This window comes from Saimiri boliviensis, chromosome 20 (assembly GCF_048565385.1).
Source record: "Saimiri boliviensis isolate mSaiBol1 chromosome 20, mSaiBol1.pri, whole genome shotgun sequence".
NCBI classification, from domain to species: Eukaryota; Metazoa; Chordata; class Mammalia; order Primates; family Cebidae; genus Saimiri; species Saimiri boliviensis.
Window position 1 is genome coordinate 12,507,313 of NC_133468.1, and position 23,812 is coordinate 12,531,124.

General features: G+C 34.9%; 1 protein-coding gene across 4 annotated transcripts in view; it reads right to left on the reverse strand.

Annotated features, from left to right (window-relative positions):
- The window catches only part of RANBP17 (RAN binding protein 17), a 318,395-nt gene that overhangs the window by 270,700 nt on the left and 23,883 nt on the right, over positions 1 to 23,812 (reverse strand). For 3 of the 4 annotated variants that reach the window (XR_012515307.1, XM_039460716.2, XM_074390457.1), the window contains exons 5-12: positions 20,354 to 20,419; positions 14,186 to 14,290; positions 12,825 to 12,990; positions 9,586 to 9,659; positions 7,401 to 7,520; positions 5,036 to 5,182; positions 4,267 to 4,439; positions 1,393 to 1,586 (exon numbers count right to left, since the gene is read on the reverse strand). Coding sequence is in view for 3 of the 4 variants with exons in the window: in XM_039460716.2 (XP_039316650.1) it covers positions 1,393 to 1,586; positions 4,267 to 4,439; positions 5,036 to 5,182; positions 7,401 to 7,520; positions 9,586 to 9,659; positions 12,825 to 12,990; positions 14,186 to 14,290; positions 20,354 to 20,419 (1,045 nt within the window). In the remaining variant the exon portion in view is untranslated. The remainder of the gene's footprint in view (positions 1 to 1,392; positions 1,587 to 4,266; positions 4,440 to 5,035; positions 5,183 to 7,400; positions 7,521 to 9,585; positions 9,660 to 12,824; positions 12,991 to 14,185; positions 14,291 to 20,353; positions 20,420 to 23,812) is intronic. The other variant, XM_074390456.1, reaches the window with a different exon arrangement.

Here is a 23,812-nt window from a genome sequence, read left to right on the forward strand (position 1 = left end):
TATATAGAACTCTTACAATCCCATAGCACATACAGAAGAGCCAACAATCCAGTTTAAAAATGGACAACAGACTTTTCACAAAATAGGAAATATGAGTGGCAAGAAAGAATAGAAAAGATGCTTAACATCATTAATCATTACAGAAATGCAAATTATAACCACAATAAGATAACACTAGACACCCAGAAGAGTGCCTAAAGAAAACAGATGACAGTAAATGATGGCAAGGATGCAGAGTAAGTGAAACTCTTATACAGTCTTAATTGGAATGAAAAATGACATATCTACTTTATAAAACTGTTTAGCAGTACTTTATAACATTAAACATGCATTTACCATATAACCCAGCATTCACCTTAAGTATCTATCCAAAAGAAATGAAATTTTCTTCTACATACAAATATTTGTCTAAAAATGTTAAGAGCTTCATTATTTGCAATAACCAAAAACTGTAAGAGTAATTCAATGTCCATGAGCTGGAGAATGGATAAACTATGGTAAAGTCATACTATGGAATACTATGCAACAACAAAAACAAAATAAACACAATAGATCTGAATCTCTAAAACATATGCTAAGCAAAAAAGGAAAAAGATATTTGCAACTCTGATCACAGAAAAGGGGCTCACTTTCCTAACTATAAAAGCTCTTAGAAATCAATGAGAGAAAGAAAGGACCAACAACCCAACAGAAAAACGAGCAAAGGAAACCAAAGTAAATTTAATTATGATACCTTACTAAACTCACTTTCCAATACAAGATAAACAAATAGGAAAAACAACTTCAGAATTATGAAGTGCTTTCAACTAGAAATTTCCATTCCCATAATGCATCTTATCAAGGACATCTGAAAAATGTATTAATTTTACTCCCTCTGTTCCTGAAAGGACCTAAAAGGACATACAGAAATAAATGCCTCCTCCTTTGATAAAGGACTAAAAACAAAATAATGAAGAAATTGAGGAATAAAAATAATTGTAAAGCCATCATGAAGGTTAATACATAAAAGCAAAATCATAATGAGATCTAATATTCTTTTTTATTGCTGAAATTGGGTTCTAAGTTTGCAATCAGGTATAGCAAAGAAGAAAACACAAAGAGTTAAAGAATAGTTTATGTTCATAAACTACTCAAGGGCCATTATCAACTTTTCTTGATATTGATTCCAGAGAGAAGTATATCCTATGAATCTTATATAAAGGAGAATTGAGAAAAAAAAAATCAATGATGAATTTACCTATATACCCAGGAGGTTAATAAAATGAATGTTTATTAGGGGACCAGGAATTGGAGAAAATACATCAAAATAATTTGCAGTAAAACTACTAATGTGATTAATTATGTTACTTAATATTCAACATAATACTTGGCAGTCATATAAAGTTCACTGACCTTCCTGAATTGTGATGTCCACAGTTATACCAGAAGCTGAATGCAGAAGTTTTTGGTAATTCTGTGCATTTTGGTCGAATAACTGCACAAGAAGAGCACATGTCTTTTCATATTCACATCTGCTGACAGTGCACAACTGCTCCAGTTGCTGAAACACAGTAGCAGTATCATCCAGTGGATCATCTAAGTGATCTCTGCAAACAGAGTAAGTTTGCAGACAACATTAGAACGTGAAGTACTTTTATTCATCACAAATAAACTTTATATTAAATAAAAATTCTATCATAAAGGAATTTAAAAAACTGAAGCAGGAAGATCACTTGGGGCCAGGCGTTTGAGAGCAGCCAGACCAACGGAGCGAAATCCTGTCTCTAAAAATGCAAAAATTAGCTGGGCATGGTGGCACACACCTGTAATCCCAGCTACTGAGGAGGCTGAGGCATGAGAATTGCTTGAACTTGGGAGATGGAGGTTGCAATGAGCCAAGATCACGCCACTGCACTCCAGGTGGGGTGACAAAGTGATACTCTGTCTCTAAAAAAATAAAATAAATAAAATAGAAATGTATTAGAAGGTAAAAAATAAAACTGTCTATATCTGAAGATGGCGTGATTATGTAAATAGAAAATATTTTTAAAAACACAAAAAAGCTACTCAAATTAATAGGTAAGTTTACTAAGGTCACAGCATACAAGGTCAATCTACAAAATGACCTGTATTAGTATATACTGGCAGTGAACAATTAGAAATTGAAATTTCAAAAACAGTATCATATAAAGGCATTAGGAAACATAAAGTATCAATTAAATCTACCTAAATGTATGTAAGATCTGAAGGCTAACAACCATAAAACACTTGATGAAAGAAATCAGAGAAGAGCTATATAAATGAAAAGATAGACATGCTCACAGACTAAGAGACTCAATGTTGTTGACATGTCAATTCTTCCAAATTAATCTATAGTTTCAATGCAACTCCAGTCAAAATCCCAGCAGAACTTCTTTGTAGAAACTGAGAAACTGATTCAAACATTTATATAAAAAAGCAAAGAAGGCAGAATTGCCAAAACAATTTTTAGAGAAAAAAGCAAGTTAGAGAACTCATACTATCTGGTTTCAAAGCTTATTATAAACCTACAGTAATCAAGACAGGGTACTGGTGAAAGAACAGACACATAGATTAATGAGGACAGGGTCCAGAAATAGAACTACATGTATGTGGTCAATTATGTTTTGACAAAAGCATAAAAATAATTCAATGGAGAAAGGATAGTCTGTTATACAAATGATGTTGAAATAACTGGTCATCTATATACCAAAAAAAAAAAAAAAAAAACACCTCTAGCCTTACCCCAGGTAATATACAAAAAGTAGCCTGAGTAAGGTCACAGGCTAAAATGTAAATTCTAAGACAATAAAACTTCTAGAAGAGAAAAGAAAAGAAAAATCTGTGACTTAGGATTAGTTTCCTTACGTATAACAACGAAAACATAATACGTCAAAGAAAAAATAAAGAATTGGACTTTGTCGGAATTTAGAAAATCTGCTCTTCTAAAGACTGTTAAGAAAATGAAAAGGCAGAAGGTCGGGCACGGTGGCTCAAGCCTGTAATCCCAGCACTTTGGGAGGCCGAGGCGGGTGGATCACAAGGTCAAGAGATCGAGACCATCCTGGTCAACATGGTGAAACCCCGTCTCTACTAAAAATACAAAAAAAGTAGCTGGGCATGGTGGCATATGCCTGTAATCCAAGCTACTCAGGAGGCTGAGGCAGGAGAATTGCCTGAACCCAGGAGGCGGAGGTTGCGGTGAGCCGAGATCGCGCCATTGCACTCCAGCCTGGGTAACAAGAGCGAAACTCCGTCTCAAAAAAAAAAAAAAAAAGAAAATGAAAAGGCAAATAACAGAAAAAATATTTTGAAAACACATAATAGAAAGACTTGTGAAGAAAATATACAGACTGCTCAAATCTCAATATAAGAAAATACACATCCCAATTAAAAAATGAGAAACGGATGTGACTAGCATATTACCAATAAGTACATCCAAATGGTAGTAAGTGCATGAAAATATGCTTAACATTATTAGTCATTAAGGAAAAACCACAAGGAGGTACCACTACACACCACTTAGAATGAACAAAATTTTTTAAAATCAACAATATGAAGTGCCAGTGAGAACACAGAGCAATTGTATTTTTCATACATTGCGAGTGGGAATGCAAAATGGTACAGCCGCTTTGGAAAACAGTTTGTCAGCTTCTTATGAAGTAAAATATATAATTACCATACATCCCAGGAATCCCACACCTAGGTATTTACCCAAGAGAAATAAAAACTTATGTTCATACAAAATCTGTGCAAGAGTATTTACATCAGTTTTATTTACAATTGCCAAAAACATAAACAACTCAAATGTCCAGCAACAGGCGAATGGGTAAACAAACTGATATATCCATAAAAATGGAATAATACTCAGCAATTTAAAAAAAGTACGAACACAACGAAGAGGAATCTCAAATGCATTATGCTAAGTGGAAAAAAAAATCAGACTAAAAAGCTGTATACTCTATGATTTCATTTATACAACATTCCAGAAAAGGCAAAAAAGTTACAGGGACACAAAATAGATCAGTAACTGCCTGAGATGAGGGTGAGGAGGGGGTTGACTAAAATGGGAGCTGAAAGAACTTTCGGGGCTGATGGAACTATTCTCTATCTCGCTTGTGATGGCAGTTATACAACTGCATGCACTTGTCAGAAATCATATAACTGTACACTAAAAAAGGTGAATTTTAAAGGAATTTATACCTTATTCTTAAAAGAAATTCCAAGATGCAAAAGGAAATACAACAAAAAAATTTAGCTTTGCAATACCTCACAACTATGGCAACCGATTCCAACCGAGAAGTGATAAAGGCCTTCGTAATTTCTGGTGCATAAGTGTCTAATAGGTGGGGTTCAGTTGATTTCACAAAAGGAACTGACGCTACCATCCTTTGCCACAGAGTTAATAAATAATGAACACTGTTAGGTGCAAATTCCCAATGCTACAAAGAAATAAAGCAGAAGTTATTTAAAATATTACATCTTCCTACAATAAGAATTACAGAACAAAATTACTAAACATACATTTTAAAATTAACTTTTATTCTTATCATATAGCTAATGAACACTTAATATAGCAAATTTACAAATGCAAAAAAGTACAAAGAAACCAACATCTCTACTATTCTATAACATGTCTATTATTCATTAAATCTCTATTCCACATCTCTATTATTCGTTAAAATGTTACTCTACTTCCCTCTCATCATTCCATGAATATTTTTCAGAGCTGACATCATATGAAAAATATGGTTTTGTAACCTCTCCCTTAAACTTATAAAAGAACTTTTCTATAATATAATCTGCAAAAATTTTATTTCTTCACATATTTTATTATAGTTTCTCAAGCCATTCTTCAATTAAGTAGCATCTCAATTTTTGATATATACATTGCAATGAACTTTACCTAAAACTGCAATGAACATTTCCAGCAAAGTAATCAAATTAGTAGATATTTTTAAAATACCCCCACCAACCCATACCAAGAAGTTGTTTAAAAACTGGCCACAGTTTAACATAAGTACATATTTTTACCTACCTGTAGGCTAGCAATGGTAAAATTAGCAATCAATCTAATAACTTCAGGATATTCCTTCACTGTAACTAATTCTCCCAGCTGATAATTTGTCTTTAAACGAGCCAAAAATCGACAAAATTCATGGTAATTACCTGGATCAGACAAACCCTAAATTATGAGACAAAAAGAAAGACTTAAAAACAAAGCAACCTACTGATAGTAAAATCAATAAAACCCCAAATTTTCAGTCTCCCAATTTTCATGAGTACTTAAAATACTCTGTGTCAACTGGGTAGTTAATAATGTAAAAAAAAAAATCAAGGGATTCTTGCTAGGTTTAGTTTTGTCATCAATGTTTAATAATAAGGAATCCAAAGTAGAGGACTAGAAAGAAGATCTGCAACACAATGACTAAATTATAATGTTTGAGAAGCTATTATAGTACGAGAGAGAGAAAGAGAGAGAGAGAGAGAGAGAGATAAAGAGAGAGAGAAGGGAAGAGAGAGAGAGTGTGTGTGTGTGTGTGTGTGTGTGTGTACACTGTGGCTTAAACAGAAGTCAACAAAGGACCTGAAAAATACTTAGGATTAAAAGTAAGAATAAGTACTTGAAACGCTAGGAAAGAACAATACTCACCAAACTTAAATGGTGTATACAAACACACAAATAACAGAATTTTCTTAATTAAACAAATATTTATTGAGTATCTACAGCACTGTACCCTCAAGCAACTCCATGTCTCTAGACAGTCATTCAAACAAATTACTGCAATGTAAGGAATAAAGTTGAACAAATAACAAAAGTTTAGAAAAAAAAAAAAAAAAAAAACAAAATTTACACAGGTAAATTTTGGAGGAGGATAGATTAAAAGGAAAGAACAAAAAAGGTCTGCCCAGTTGTCTGCAAGCTCCTTGAAAACAGTTTTAGTATGCACTATAGCTGGCATGAAACAGAATTTAAAAAGTATCTTTGTAAAACTGAAAGTCTCTAAGCAATTTCATTCATAGGAGCTCCCTGAGATATATAAAAAATGGTATCTATAAAGGACAAATAACACACACACAAATTTTGTAATCATATCTTCAAAACATGTTTGTATTCTAAAATAATCTAATGCTCATATCAACTTTTAGAGCCATGAAACATCAACATGAGGATGTTGGAAAGTCATTTAAAAGAAATTATCAGACATTAGCATATTATCTTCCACCTACTGGTTGATGATATTGAGTCAAACAACTAAAAATTTTAAAGTACATTTGTAAAATCCTCTTTATCAGTGTAACAGGAAATTTCACAGCTATGCTAACATTGAAAAGATAAACTAAATGCATAACCCATAAAATACTTCTGAGAACAACTTGCAAAAACAATTGCTTTTTGTAGAACAAACATTCTTACTGAACAAAGATATTATGTCACCCCCAAAAATTTATTAATAATCAAGAAAATTAGATAAGCCTCCTTAAATTATTTAAACTTTAAAGGTCTGTATTTTACAACTATTTTAAATCAAAAACAAAAGTAAAACAAAATATTTTATCTAAGCACCCAAAATCATTCATTAATAGCAGCTTTGCAATTCTTTGAAATGAATATTGACATTGAAGCTCTCAAGTTAATGCAGAAAATATTTTAAAATCTACAACACTTACTTGTCCACAAGAGGGCAAGAAAACATTATTTCATAATTTAAGGCCACTTGCTCCAATATTAACATTCAGATTTATATTAAGCCTTCTAGTTCAGAAGGTGGACAAACTAAATTAATCACTTTAGTAGTTTAAGCAGTGCAAGCAAAGAAATGTAATACAATAGTAAAAGACAGAAGCATAATAAGATAATTTCTAATCATATTTGCTTAAAGAAAAAAGTAAGAGAAACACAGAAGTCAGCCATGGAAATAACCATTTTTTAAAACTACCCATTTCTAATAACTGAGATCTAAGGGCCGGGCACAGTGTGGCTTAGGTCTATAATCCCAGCACTTTGGGAGGCTGAGGCAGGTGGATCACTTAAGGTCAGGAGTTCAAGACCAGCCAGGCCAAAATGGTAACACCCGGTCTCTACTAAAAACACAAAAATCAGCAGGGGTGGTGGGGCACACCTTAATCCCAGCTACTCAAGAGACTGAGGCAGGAGAATCACTCGAACCAAGGAGGCAGAGGTTGCAGTGAGCCAAGATGGCACCACTGAACTCTAGCCTGGGCAACAGAGCGAGACTCCACCTCAAAAAAAGAAAAAGAGAGAGAGAGAAATCTAAGGAAGATAAATATGATACTAAATATTTTCTTCCAGAATCATAATAAATTCATGAGTTTATTATGTGCCTTTAGCAGAAAAACTGTATCTCTATACGCTAAATATTAAATTACTTCATAAATACCTGAGGGTTTTCAAGTATCCTTTTTACTCCCTTAATTAAATTACCAAGGTACTTGGCACGTTCAGGACTGTTAAATAGGGACCTTCTTGTCGAAGCAAACTGAACTAAACATGAAAGTGCCTAAAAAATACCAAGAAAATTTCATTTCAATTTTCAAAGTAACTGTGGCCACACATAAGGAATACTAGTCTTTACATATAAAATGAATTTAATTTGAATGCATTATAAATATAATGCCTTATAATGCAATATAAAAAGCATCATAGGACATAAAAATAATGAAAACTAAATATCATCAACCATTCTCACCACCCACAATCCTTCCTTCTATCCCATCATTAAAATTTCTATTTGTATGTATTCACCTCTAATGTTTTTTCATTAACCATATCTGCCAGTTCAGGGCCTGGACATGCTATACACATAACAGGCTCTCAATTATTTATGATGCCCAGTTCCATTTTCTAACGAGTGAAGTTTTCCACCAAAAAGAAAAATATGGTTTTGTGGTACAATATGTTTGGGAAATAGTGCACATTATGTACTGTGGCATTCCGCAGGAGAGGGTGGGGGAAATCTGTAATTTAATCCAGCATATTCCAAATTTAGCTGGTCAAGGAATATTTTACACCATCATTAGCATCTTTAAAAATAGTCTGAAAATGGTGCTGGTACAGGTAAGTACTTCATGGTGAGAAACGAGACAAAAATCAAACAATGCCCTTCAGATGTGCTCCAGTTTGTCATAGCCCGTACCATTAGAACCTAAAATCCAAATTAAAAATAAAAACTCCTTAGAAAATTCAGAAGTACAAGTATGGGAACCACTAGTGTATTAAAAACACCTGGGGTTTGGGAGCAAAAAAGACCTGTGTTTGAATCTCAATGCCAATATTTTCTTTGTTGCCCTGGAGGAAGTCATTTAGTCAATCTGAGTCTGTTTTCTGCTTTTCTGCATCGATAGAGTGAGGATTTTATTCTTTACCTTTCAGGGCCACTTTGAGGATTGAGGTAAGTATCATACAGTAACTAGGATATGTCCAGCAACGTTTGTTACTATCTCTCAAACTAGGTGTTTTCTACTTTATTCTTTAAGCACTGGTGCCTTTTTTGTCTTATTCTAAAATATAATTATATGAAACTATGGTTTTTAAACAACTAAAAGCAAAACTATTGTGATTGAAAGACAGAGGCTGTGGCCCCAACCAGAAACATGAAGTACCCTGAGAAACCCAGTATAAAAAGCACTACCTTAAACTCGAGATTCAAGAGACATATTTTCTTTAAAAAGAATATTTTTGTGAATGCATCCCTCCCTTTTAGGCAATAAGATATCTAAACAAACAAACCACTGATATATACTTTAAATGGGAAATATCTTTTTTCAGAAAAATGGCAATATTAGAACTCCCCACCTTTACTTCTTTAAATTTAAACATTAAACTTAGAATTTTTAAATAACCTATGATACTAAATATTTTCTTCTAGAATCATAATAAACTCGTGATGAGTTTATTATGTGCCTTTAGCAGAAAAACTGTATCTCTATATGCTAAATATTAAATTACTTCATAAATACCTGAGGGTTTTAGACTCTGCTATATGGAGCTCAGAGTTTCAAAGTTCTGTATAACTGTAGAATATCAAGAACTTTTTGGGCACGCAATAGAATTTACACTGATTCAAAAAAAAAATAAACAAATAACTGGCTTGATGCACAAAATTCAAGTGAGTAGATCCCCTTTGCTTCTTATTCAGAGATCTGGAGGGGGCAGCCTGTCAAACCTAAGACATGGAGCCAGGAAAGGCTGAGCAAGAGTCAGAGAAGGGTAGTAGAAGGGAAAGTCCTCATGTGGTGGTGGACTTAGGCCCTGTGGGAACTGAATAGGCAAAAAACATCTATTTAGAGACTGGTACGTTGTCCTGGCTCTGGGCAAGACCTAAATCAACAACTACTAGGTCTAGGCTCACCCATGAAATAAAATGTAATGTTGACAAAATAAACAAAATTTGACAAATAGTTTAAGCAGTATACATCTTAGAAAACATACAAAATTATCATGAAAAGTAAACACAATTGAATATATAAACAGAATTTTTGAAGTAAATATATATCACCCCTTACTTAAATTAGATAAAATTCACAGGTACTTTTTTAATGAAGTAATGAATGACTTTTACTTACTAACTGAGACAGTAGCGGTGGAAGTGAATGATACAAATTGAAGAAAAGATCCAATGTTTCTGGTTCCAGAAAAACTGGGAAAAAAAATTATTTTCTAACACCATTACTTTCAATTCAGTGATCTTAAAAAAGTAAGACAACATCATACAAATAGAAATCCAAGACCTCTGCTAGTGGCCACTCCTTCCAGTTAGGCCTATTTTTAATTCCTAGCCTACTGTCCTTTGAAAGATGAAATAATACAGAGAGAAATTAATTAGCTAGGCTATTCCTCATCTCTATGGAGCACACAGTTTGAACTGGGAGAATCTCCTTACTATTTTAATTTGTATTAAAGTAATATAAACACTGAAAATTCAAACAGTATCAAAAAGTAAACAGTACTAAAAAGCTTATTTAAAAAAAAAAAAAAAAAAAAAAAAAAAAAAAAAAACTGTACCCTATCCCATTCCAACTGCTTTTCAACTCATCTGTTTGAGACAGATTCTCATTCTGTTGCCAGGCTGGAGTGCAGTGGCAAGATCCTGGCTCACTGCAACCTCCACCTCCTGGGTTCAAGTTGTTCTCCTGCCTCAGCTTCCCAAGTAGCTGGGACTACAGGCGCACACCACCACACCCAGCTGATTTTTGTATTTTTTAGTAGAGACAGGGTTTCACCATGTTGGCCAGGATGGTCTCGATCTCTTGACCTCGTGATCTACCCACCTCAGCCTCCCAAAGTGCTGGGATTACAGGCATGAACCACTGTATCCGGCCCAACTCTTTTAGCTATAATTACATTCATGCTTCCAAATCATAGCCTATACTACTATTCCTTCATTTGATTTGTTTTACTTTAGACATCAACTGCATTCCTATTACAGTGTGTAAAGCTTTAGCTGTCTAATCACCAATGCCACATCCCTACCATGCCTACCACTCTCTCCACAATCAATCCTCTCAAAAACATTCACCATTATCACAATTTGTGATTAAATCAATTCTATGTGTTTACATTTATTATAACTATGTAAATAATATTAACAACTGAGGTATAATTACATCACATTTCTAATACTCCCTGGACTTAGTCATAGCATCTTTTCTGTGCTTAGTTATGTATCTGTCACTAATTCTTTCCAAATATCTCACAGATTGGCACAGTGCTCTCCATGACGTGTTCCAATCCATCAATAGCATCAACTAACCCATCATTTGGATTCACCCACCCCTACCTCCCAGAGCCTTTGAATTGAACTGGTTCCTCCTTAACTTTTTTATACAACTGTAGCCTTTTTATGTTTGTCCACTGTCATCTTGTGTTGAAGTACCCATTTCCCAAATTCTATTATCTTCCACTTTATTGGCTTGTACATCAAGTAGCTTCCTGAGAGCAAGTCCATAGGGGATAAATTTTGGAAAGGCTCACATATCTGAAAATATCTTTATTCTATCTTAGACTTGATACATTTGGTCTAGTTTGAAAACAGTTTTCCCTCAGAAGTCTGAAGATACTACTCTATCGTCTTCTACCTTTCAGTGCTGCTATGAAGTCTAATACCTTCTTGGCCCCAGTCCTTTGCAGGAGAAGCTTTAGTTTTATTCTTTCTGGTAGGTTTTAGAATTTTTTTTCTTTATCCTTCCTATTCTAAAATGTCATGATTTTAAGCTTAGTGTACATCTTTTTTCATTCATTATGCTGGGAACTTAGTGGGATCTTTCAGTCCAAAAATGCACACCCTTTAGTGCTGAGAGCACTTTGGAGTACTATCTGTTTGCAAATTTCCTTGTTTCTCTATCCTCTCCTAGAACTACTAACCATCATGCCTCCTTAATTTCATCTTCTAGTTTTCTTTTTTTTTTTTTCTCCTATCAAACATCTCTTTGCTTTTTTGTTCTATATTCTAAGAGATTGTGTTAACTTTGTCTTCCAACTTTTCTACAGGATGTTTTATTTTGGCAACTGTCCTGTAAATCTGGAACATTCTCTGAACTTTCCTTTTTAAAACAGTATCTTGTTCTTGCTTCAGGGATGCATTATCTCTCTGAGCACATTCATTATATCTTTCTGAAGTTTATTTCTACTCTTCACCTTGTCTCTGCTGCTATTAACTTCCCTCCATTTTACAATTAAACTTTTTGAGATAATTGTAAGTTCATACGCAGTTGCCAAAAAAAAAAAAAAAAAAATACAGAAAGACCCCATGAACTCTTTACCCGTTATACTACAATGGTAATTTTTTGCAAAACTACAGTATAATATCTCAGCTAGGAAACTCATATTGATACAATTCACAATCGTATTCAGATTTCCCAGTTTCACATGTACTTGTGTGTGGAGATACATGTGTTTAGCCTGTGAATTTTTTTTATTACATGTGTTGGTTCATGTTTCCGTCACCGCAGTCAAGATACAGAACACAAAGTCCCCTTTTGTTGTTGAAGTCTCTGATCTCCATGTTAGAAGTTTTCACAAAATTAATGCTGTTCCTCTATTATATCTGGTATCCATGAATATGAGGCCTCTCCAATTTTATTTCTTGAGGAAAAAAACTCTGGTCTTGGAAAGTAAAGAAGTAGCACAGGTAGAGAAAAGGGAGGAAAAGGCAGTCCCCTAGCTGCACAGGTGGCAGAGAAGATCCTGGAGTGTTTAACTGTTCAGAGTAGAGACTTTTTATCAAGCCCCATCAGCCCCAATTCCCACTTCTGACTTCAGAGGTACCTGAGGTGCTACCATTGTTCTGGGACATGAGAGAACAAATTAGCTTCCTTTTCCCTGGTATCCCTTTCTATAAGCAAGTTGCAACTCTGCTCCTCTAGGTCACTTACTCTGATTTGTTCTCTTTATAACACTGAAAAATACGTTGACATCTCTTGCCAAGTCTTCATGCTAAACTTTTTTTTTCTCATGACGACCCTTCACACTAAACTTTTTTCTTACTTGACCTCCAAGTGGGATCCTGTCCCACTCTGTTTATCTGAAAGTTTCAGGGTGCTTGATTTTCTTCCCAAACCTGCTCCCCACTTAGCTCTAGTGCTGTCCTTGTTTTTTCTTTTTTCCAAAATCAAAATATGGAAGTTACTATAATATGAATTGGAGAAAAAATTTCAATATCAGCCATCAGCAGCTACTTTGCGTTACAAATCCATTTGAACACTTTTTTATTTCCTAGCAAAAGGTAACTATATATAGGGAAACTATATTGCCTAATACTGTGCCTTTTATGTTGATGACCCTTCATACCAAACTTTTTTCTTACTTGTTCTCCAAGTTGTTGGAATCTGCACTGTGCAAAGATCATCTGTAGATTCATCTGCTGAACTGCCAATGAAGTCAAAGTTAAGGCAGTTAAGGACCAGTTTCAAGACCTGCATTACCAGATTTTGCTGACATTGATCCTGAAGATTTAAAGGTTTGGCCAACACCTGAAAAAAGTACAAAATCAAATATAACACGGTGAAACCCATCAGTAAATTTACACTTCATGAATTAAAATAATTTTTCAATGTCAAATGAAAACTAGTAAGAGTTTACAAAGTTATACTATTCCATATATGGGAAAGTAATGTTACTTTCTTCAATAAAAACTGGGTTAACTTCATGCATAAAAGAACTACATTCAGCTAATAAAGGTAATCAGAATTGTTTGAATGTTGGAGAACACTCACAAAGCTTCTGGAGAACAATCCTATTTCCAAAATAATGCCCATTCTCACACAAACCCCAAACAATTATACCTTTTAGAGATATATTATGAAATATTTACGGAGGAAATTATACGAAATTTTGGATTCTGCTTGAAGAATAATACAAAAGGAAGTGGGTAAGTAGGAATAGAGAGGAAACAAGAGTAGCCATGAGTTGCTACTATTCAACTTGCTACTATTTAACTGGTTATACTATTCTATCTACTTTTGTGTATGTTAAATTTTTCCACGCTAAAAGAAAAATTTTAAGATAACAGAATGTCTTTGAGTCTGACCTAGTGTGGCAGTTGTCATATTACTATACCAAAGAATTGAAATAATTGGAAAGTAGTGCTTACTGGAGCATACTTTTGGGAAATGCTATATTACAACAATTATCAAGCATGAACAGCATGATGGAGTCCCTATATTATACAAGAGAATACAATACCATTGTGATCATGCTATCACTAATGGTCAGGAGGGCACTAAGTAGCTAATGGGGAAGTATTATTTCCCAAAGAAATTGTTAACGTCAACGATCTCGGCTAAACTATGAATAAATTTTGATAGTTGATAAATCAGGAAAGTATTATCATTTCATTTTTCATCTGCATCCTATCAAAATTTAAGCAGGAAGATAAAGAAACTAATACTCAATTAGCTTATTTAATTAAAGAATCTATGCTGGGAAGGCAATGAAACTACTATCTAAAGACAAGTTACTAGATTCCCTTTGGATTTCACCTTACCACATGTCTAGTGAGTAAAAGTGAATTTTTGGAACTACTTACAGATTTATGCAAATTTACTCTACTTAAGTCTGTCCACAATAATTCCTTAAAAGGCAAAATTGGGTGGAAAATCCAACTGAAATTCTTTTGAAACTTTTAAAATTTCCCAAATATTCTAACTAGGAAGTTGAATAACTTACCTCTTTTAAAAGAGAGCATGCCAGAACTAAAATGTCTTTGAGAGAGGTATCACAAAATGAGGTAGCTATTTTCCTATGTTTTGCTGAAGGTCTGGAATAATCGATCTAAAAAGATAAAGATGAAATTAGTTTAACCAGACCTATAAAAAAATCAAAGCAAGGTTTACTAAGAAAAAAAAAAATGGAAATAAACTTGAGTAGAATCCAGGTTTCTACACTGTTTCAACTTATTGCTCTTCCTACAACCCATGAATGATCCCAACATTAAAAGCCAAAGTTGATCAGTTTCAGAGGCAGTATGAACAACACAGATTATAAAATAAAAAGATACTAAGACTCCTGAACCATGTACCATATTTCACATCATGCAGTAACAATCTCCCTGTTCCTCAGATTCCACCTGTAAAATGAGGAATCTCCAAGACAATCACCAAATTCTAACTTTGTCTATGAATGAGCAAACTGAAAAATTCTTCTAGTTGAAAGTGGTATTTCTATAATTACCATATGTCATTGGTTCATGTATCTTTGATACTGTGAAAAGAAACCAAGGCAGAAATTATAAATAATCAGAAATCTGATTTATTATATAAGCAATAGTATGTTCCCTCTAAATATTTTATTAGCTAACGACAAACAATTTTTAAGAATAAACTAAAACTAAAAGCTTAGGCCTCTAACCTAAAATGTAGTATATTCAAAATTATACTATTAATACCATCAATATTTCCATTTATCAATAGGAAACAGGCAAACAAAGCTGAAGTCTGAGACTCATAGTAACATTAACACTAGGGTCTACAGTTGGTACAGCATTACAATTTATTCTTACTGCTATCTGGAAGAAGAAAATAAACCATTTTCCTTGCTAATGTTTATAGATTTGAAAGAAGCAATGGGCTCAAAATTGATTATGTGATGCTTCCTAAGCTCAGACATATAATTGACACTACAATCAATTGCCACATTTACTTATGAAACATGAAACATAACAAAAGGTCAAATGATTACACAAAGTAGTTATGGAATCTATACCCAATGTGCAAGAGTTAAATGAGCACTTTCAGTGTTCCTTTTTTCCAACTTTCATTTTAGCCTGAGGGGGTGCATGTGAAGGTTTGCTGCCTGGATACACTGCATGATGCTGAGGTTTGGGGTATGAATTAACCTGTCACTCAAAAGTTACTTTTTCAATCCCTGTCCCCTTCTCTTTCTCTCCTGTCTAGTGGTCACTAGTTTCTATTGTTGCCATCTTTATGTCCACAAGTATCTAATGTTTAGCTCCCACTGTCAAGTAATAAATAACATGTGGTTTTTGGTTTTCTGTTCCTGCATTAATTTGCATAGGATAATGACCTCCAGCTGCATCCATGTTGCTGCAAAGGACATGATTTCATTATTTTTTATGGCTGCATAATATTCTATGGTATACGGGTATTTTCTTTATCCAATCCACCATCAATGGGCACTAAGGTTGATTCTATGTCTTTGCTGTTCTGAATAGTGCTGCAATGAACATATAAGTGCACGTTCCTTTTTGATAGATTTGGGTTTTAGGGGATATATACTCAGTAATAGGATTGCTGGGTTGAATATCAGTTCGGTTTTTTTGAGAAATCTTTTTAGTTCTTTGAGAAATCTCCAAACCATTTTCCACAGTGGCTGAACTAATTTACATTCCCAGCAACAGTATATAAGAGAAATCATCCTTTATTTCAAAATTCACGTGCTTTAAAAAGATAGTGTATCTCACAGATTAGTTTTGAGGAATAGATGAAATAATGCATGAAGAGTACTTTATAAATAGCAATGATAATGCTGTTTGCTTTTAATTTGTATTAAGGAAAAAATATTTTTATATATTGAGGGAAGCACTGTAGGAGAGACAGACTTTGAGGTTTGATTTAAATTAATCAAGAGAGGCAGGCAAAAGACATGAACAGACACTTGTCAAAAGAAGGCAACAGACCTGAAGAAGTGTTGTTCCATGTCACGAATCATCATAGAAATGCAAAGCAAAACCACAATGAAATACCATCTCACACCAGCCAGAATGGCTATTACTAAAAAGTCAGAAAGCCACAGATGCTGGCAAGGCTGTGGAGATAGGGACACCAAAAAAAAAAAACTTAAAAAAATAAATCAGTAAATCTAGGAGCTGGTTTTTTGAAAAGCTTAACAAAATAGATAAACCACTAGCCAGACTAATAAAGAAAAAAAGAGAGAAGAATTAAGACACAATAAAAAATGATAAATGGGATATCACTACTGATCCCACAGAAATACAAACTACCATCAGAGAATGCTATAAACACCTTTATGCAAATAAACTAGAAAATCTAGAAGAAATGGATAAATTCCTGGACACATACACCCTCCCCAGACTAAACCAGGAAAAAGTTGAATCCCTGAATAGACAGATAACAAGTTCTGAAATTGAGGCAGTAATTAATAGCCTATCAACCAAAAGAAGCCCAGGACCAGATAAATTCACAGGCATATTCTACCAGAGGTACAAAGAGGAGCTGGTACCATTCCTTCTAAAACTATTCCAAACAACAGAAAAAGAGGAACTTTTCCCTAACTAATTTTATGAGGCCAGCATCCTGATACCAAAACCTGGCAGAAAATTTCACGCCAATGTCCCTGATGAATATCAATGCAAAAATCCTCAATAAAATACTGGCAAACCAAATCCAGCAGCACATTAAAAAGCTTATCCACCATGATCAAGTCAGCTTCATCCCTGGGATGCAAGGTTGGTTCAACATATGCAAATCAATAAATGTAATCCAGTATATAAACAGAACCAATGACAAAAACCACATGATTATCTCAATAGATGCCAAAAAGGCCTTCGATAAAATTCAGCACCCCTTCATGCTAAAAACTCTCAACAAACTAAGATCTGATGGACCACATCTCAAAATAATAAGAGCTGTTTATGAAAAACCCACAGCCAATATCATACTGAATGGGCAAAAGCTGGAACCATTCCCTTTGAGAACCGGCATAAGACACATATGCCCTTTCTCACCACACCTATTCAACACAGTAGTGGATGTTCTGGCCAGGGTAATCAGGCAAGAGAAAGAAATAAAGGATATTCGAATAGGAAGTGACAAAGTCAAATTGTCTCTGTTTGCAGATGACATGATTGTATATTTAGAAAAACCCATCGTCTCAGCTCAAAATCTCCTTAAGCTGACAAGCAACTTCAGAAAAGTCTCGGGATACAAAAGCAATATGCAAAAATTACAAGCATTCCTATGCACCAATAGTAGACCAACAGAGAGCCAAATCATGAGTGAACTCCCATTCACACTTGCTACAAAGAGAATAAAACACCTAGGAATACAACTTACAAGGGATGTGAAGGATCTCCTCAAGGAGAGCTACAAACCACTGCTCAAGTTAATAAGAGAGGACACAAACAAAAACATTCCATGCTCATCAATAGGAAGAAGCAATATCGTGAAAATGGCCATAGTGCCCAAAGTAATTTATAGATTCAATGCTATTCCCATCAATCTACCATTGACTTTCTTCTCAGAATTAGAAAAAACCACTTTAAATGTCATATGGAACCAAAAAAGAGCCTGTATAGTCAAGACAATCCTAAGTGAAAAGAACAAAGCTGGAGGCATCATGCTATCTGACTTCAGTCTATACTACAAGGCTACAGTAGCCGAAACAGCATGGTACTAGTACCAAAACAGATATATAGGACAATGGAACAGAACAGAGGCCTTAAAAATAACACCATGCATCTACAACCATCTGATTTTTGATAAGCCTGACAAAAAGAAGCAATGGGGAAAGGATTCCCCGTTTAACAAATGGTGGTGGGAAAACTGGCTAGCCATAAGCCGAAACCTGAATTCGACCCCTTCCTTACAACTTATGCAAAAATTAACTCAAGATGAATTAAAGACTTAAGCATAAGACCTAAAACCATAAAAACCTTAGAAGAAAACCTAGGCAATACCATTCAGGACACTGGCATGAGCAAAGACTTCATGCCTAAAACACCAAAAGCAACGGCAACAAAAGCCAAAACTGACAAATGGAATCTAATTTAACTGAAGAGCTTCTGCACAGCAAAAGTTGCCAACAAACATATGGAAAAAAGCTCCCCATCACCAGTCATTAGAGTAATGCAAATCAAAACCACAATGAGATAGCAGCTCACACCAGTTATAATGGTGATCATTAAAAAGTCAGGAAACAACAGATGCTAGAGAGGATGTACAGAAATAGGAATGCTTTTACACTGTTGGTGGGAGTATAAATTAGTTCAACCCTTGTGGAAGACAGTGTGATAATTCCTCAAGGATCTAGAACCAGAAATACCATTTGACCCAGCAATCTCATTACTGGGTATATACCCAAAGGATTATAAATCATTCTATTATAAAGGCACATGCACACATGCTTTTTGCAGCACTATTCACAACAGCAAAGACTTGGAACCAATCCCAATGCCCATCAGTGATAGACTGGATAAAGAAAATGTGGCATGTGTACACCACGGAATACTATGCAGCCATTAAAAAGGATGAGTTTATGTCCTTTGCAGGGACATGGATGAAGCTGGAAACCATGATTCTCAGCAAACTAACACAGGAACAGAAAACCAAAGAAAAAACCGCCTGTTCCCACTCATAAGTGGGAGTTAAACAATGAAAACACATGGACACAGGGAGGGGAAAATCACACACTGGGGCCTGTGGTGGGGTGGAGGTGGGGGGCAGGAAGAGGGATAGCATTAGGAGAAATACCTAATGCAGATGACAGGTTGATGGGCGCAACAAACCACCATGGCACACGTATACCTATGTAACAAACCTGCACATTCTGCATATGTATCATAGAAGTTAAAGTATAATTAAAAGAAAGAAAATATGGTGTATCTATGCCTACACACACACAATGGAATATTAAAAAAAAAAAAGTGCCAAGTCCAGATCCTGTTCCTCCTCCCATGGTATGTATTATAAAGAAACACTACAAGCAATCAGAGTGCTCTGCCGACTTTCTGAGTTTCCCTAAAACCTGGTCTTAATAAAGACTGCCAAAAACTTTGTGAGCCACAGTCCAATTATTTCCTGAGCCAGAAATATCAGTGATGAGCTGTTTGATATCAAATACATCTCTCCGTGGACCCTGCAGAATTTCATTCACTATCCCTTCTTCCACATCAATCAAGACAGCTGGTATCCACATTTCTAAAGAAGCTGCTTATTGTCTCATAATAAATTCCTTTCTGGTTGACCGCAGCATGCTCTCCTAGTGCCAGATCCAAGCAGCAGCAGCCAATCTGGTTTCCACGCTGGCCAACCTGAAGGACCACCAACTGGGTTATGCTGGTGTGTAGCCAGCTGGGGGCGCTTGTAAGCCACGCAGGCCTCTGCATTCTGCAAACAACCCAAAAAGCCCGTTTTGTTTTGTTTTTTGTTTTGTTTGTTTTGTTTAAGACAGAATCTCACTCAGTCACCCAGGCTGATCTCAGCTCAATGCAACCTCCATCTCCAAGATTCAAGCAATTCTCCTGCCTCAGCCTCCCCAGTATCTGTGATTACAGGTGCTACCACCAAGCCCAATTTTTGTATTTTTATGTAGAGACGGGGTTTTTCCATGTTGGCCAGGCTGGTCTCCAACTCCTGACCTCAGGTGATCCACCTGCCTCAGCCTCCCAAAGTGCTGGGATTACAGGCATGAGCCACCGCGCCCGGCCAAAAAAGGCCTGTTTTTCTGATGAGTCCTGCTGCATATCCGTTGTTGACAATCAATTCTTCAAACCACCTTTTATTTGTAAGTGAATAAAGGTTTGTTTCTCTCTTGCACATATTTCTTATGGTTAGCATATTATGAAATATATAGGGAAAAGGACAATTCTCCAAGTGCCCATGGAGCAAGAACCATGTCCAATTCTCTGTTCTTTGCAGTACTCTGTATTATTGCAGATATTTTCAATGACAGTGAAAATATTCCACCACTTAATGACCCCACCAATAAAGCAGACACACAAAAAATCTTGATTATCCAGAGTTTTATGCCACACAAAGACGACTGTCTATTTTGCCATAGATAAAAGCAGGTAAGAAACAGCATTACTTAAGCAAACAGCATTACTTAAGCTCCTGTTAGATGGAAAGGCTTGCTTACCAGGTTCATTTCCTGAGTCAATTCAGAAAGGATTATTACTCCTATTATGCAGTGCTCCACAGTACCCTTTGGAGAAAATAACAAAGTTTAGCCTAAGTGAAGACAAATGATTGGTTCTTAATGTATAAACCAGGTAATATTTACAAATAATTAAAGATTGAAATGCCAGATTTACTTAATAATAAAATAGAAACAAAAATTTAAAATACAAAGAAAAATCACTGAGTTCTATAAACAAAAGCATTTCAAACCCACTTTTTGAAGGATAAATTTGGGTACACAGAGCTAAATGGGGAAAAGTTCCTACCTTATAAATGCATGCTATTCTACAAAATGTTTCCAGCACTTAGGACAAATAATAAACTAAGTTTCAAAATATAAGAATTTAGCTCAATACTTTTTATAAGACCAAGAATAAGAATAAGAAAAAATACTTTTATCTCCATAATATGCTTGAAGGCTATTGAGATAGAGGCACTCAATAAATAAATAATAAATAGCTTAGGAACGAATTCAAATCTCTTGTTCTAACATCAAATAGGATGACTTAGGTTCTTTTAATATTAATAGTGCATGTGTATGAAATTGTTACATACCTATAATGACGACATGTAAAGTATACAATACAATGGGATAACTACATGACTATCTCTACAATGTTTTTAATTTATTTAGCTTTCAATTTAATCTCAAATTTTCCTTCATTAAAATTCAGGCTTTATATGCACATTACTAACAAACTACCCTTGTGTGAAATCATACTGGAATTATGAAAATCCTAAATGAGGCATGCAATTACAGTGCAATCATTTTAAAAAAACTGGCACAGATGATAGACACACTTTTCAAATCTTAATTTTATAGTTGGTCATCCCTTTTAAGTACCACAGCATTCCGATATCACTAGGTATAACTGAATTCAAATTATCTCAGAACAAAAAAAAGTCCCCAAATTTTTGCATTTTAATTATTTACTGCCTTTCAGGACAGTCTGAGTGTCTGAATGGAGCTCCAGATTTTTTATGCACTGAAACATCCATCCTCTGTGTGCACCAGGTTAATGCTCCCCAAAGTGTGTTACCTTGATCAATTGCTAGAAGCAGCTGATTGATGATCTACAAACTCGATCCTAATCTGAAAATAGTTTGGTACTGGCCCATGACAAAATAAAGAGCGTGTAACAGGTTATAACACAGCTAAGTCACAAAGTATACTGTTTAAGTCAGCTGGCATTTTTTTTCATAGTAAGTCTTTCTCAATGAAGAAGGCACTATATTCACTTATAAGTCTTATCTAAGCTCTTTATCTTGCTGAAGATCAGTAATCTGAATAGCACTGCTCTAGATGACAGTAGGATCCCCTGAGTATATAACTAGAAAAGAGACATATAAGTATGTTCGGAGTGTGGTAGCAAGAGGGATAGAGGATGCACAAAAGTTCAGGCTGTTAAATGTGACTAACTTAAAATAATATTTAGGACAAAATTCACAAAAGCTGCTAATACCCAAAGGAATCATATGACAATATTTTAGAATACTAAAACACTAAAGCCAATTGACTTTCTTACGATGCAGGGTTAGGTCAAGCCATAAATATATGTATCTATCCAGAAAACAAGTGCTAATTATTCTGTGGTGATACTATTATACAGTAAAACAAGTGCTAATTCTGTGGTGATACTATTATACAATACGTTTTCAAGCTAAAACATCTTGTTTCTTCTAGTTTTCCAGAATTGGTAAAAGGGCCAGTCATGGTGGCTCACTCCTGCAATCCCAGCACTTCGGGAGGCCGAGGCAGGCAGATCACCTGAGGTCAGAAATTCAAGACCAGCCTGACCAACATGGAGAAACCCCATTTGTCCTAAAAATACAAAATATTAGCCAGGCAGGATGGCGCATGCCTGTAATCCCAACTACTTGAGAGACTGAGGCGGGAGAATCACTTGAACCCAGGAGTTGGAGGTTGTGGATTGCGCCATTGCCCTTCAGCCTGGGCAACAAGAATGAAACTCTGACTCAAAAACAAAAAAAGCCCCAGAACTGGTAAAAGTACATTAAAGCCCAACTTAAGTTATGCTTACCAGCCACTCAAGAGGGAACTTGAAGAAAGTGAGCCAACAAGAATTTCCTTCAATTTCAACCTAGATTTTATTTAGAAAAAAAACGGCATGGTCGATTCTTGTCTACTCTAGTAAGTCTTGATGAATAATCTTAGTAAAAGACAAAAGAGGGATGCCACTGTGCTAGCCAAAATTACAAACCCAACTCTGAAGTGTGAAGCTCATACTTGTCCTGAATAAACTGTCCTTATGCCCTAGTGTAAACTGACCTCCTCAGAGCTAAGAACACTTCTTCCTGGGAAGTTTTAAATGACCAAGTATCTGTTAACCAGATTTTAGCAATATGGACAAGACAGAAGCAGCATAACCTAGCATTCCAGCACTGCACTATACGATGAAGTTATATTTTACATAGGGGTTGAATTTTAAAGTTACTGCATAAAAGTAAAATATCCAAAAGTCAAAACTGCCCATACTCAACAATGAACCAAAAACTGAACCATCTCTCTATTAATCAAGATTGTAAATTTTTCTTCAAGAATACTAATAGATCATGTTTTTTTTTAGCTGGACATCAGATAAAATAGTTTTCTTCTATTTAGGAATTATGTTTGTATGAAAAATATATACATATATCTTCAAATACCTGAATCATACTGAACAAGGCATGACACTCATCCTAATTAAGAGTAAACAGAAAACAAGACCAGATTCAGGTTTCCCTAAATCATCGCAGGATGTATAAATCACTGTGTGGAATAGCAACTGGAATCACTGGGACAATTTAGTGTTTCCTTGCTTTTGTTTATTCTTACTTTTTTTGTTTGTTTGTTTGTTTGTTTTGGCAGTCCATATATCTGAATTTGTGTAAGTTAAATGTGCACATGCTATTTTAATCACTTAGGTTAAAAAAGATTGTTTTTAAAATAATCATTCTTTACTGATACATAATGGTTGTACATAATTGATACCTATACACAATGTGTAATGATCAAATTGAAAACATTCTTGAGAAACTGAGATAGTCAATGTAGTATAGTGTAAAAATTAAAAATTTTACCATAAGTTAGAGGCTTGTTAAAGTGCTAGCTGTATGCTTTACTCGGTCACCATGCAACCTATGGAAATTACGTAACCCCTCTAAGCCTGTTTTCTTACTTACAAAATAAAATCCATTTCATTTTAGGTTGTGATGAACATTTAATTACCTAATCTATAAAAAGCATTATATACATGTTTTATACACACACACACACACACACACACACACAGAGAGAGAGAGAGAGAGAGAGAGAGAGAGAGTACATGGACATACATGTCATAAATGAACATACATTTTGAAATTGGAAAGCATGATTATTTACATTATTCTGGTTTGGAAATTATATAACAGCATG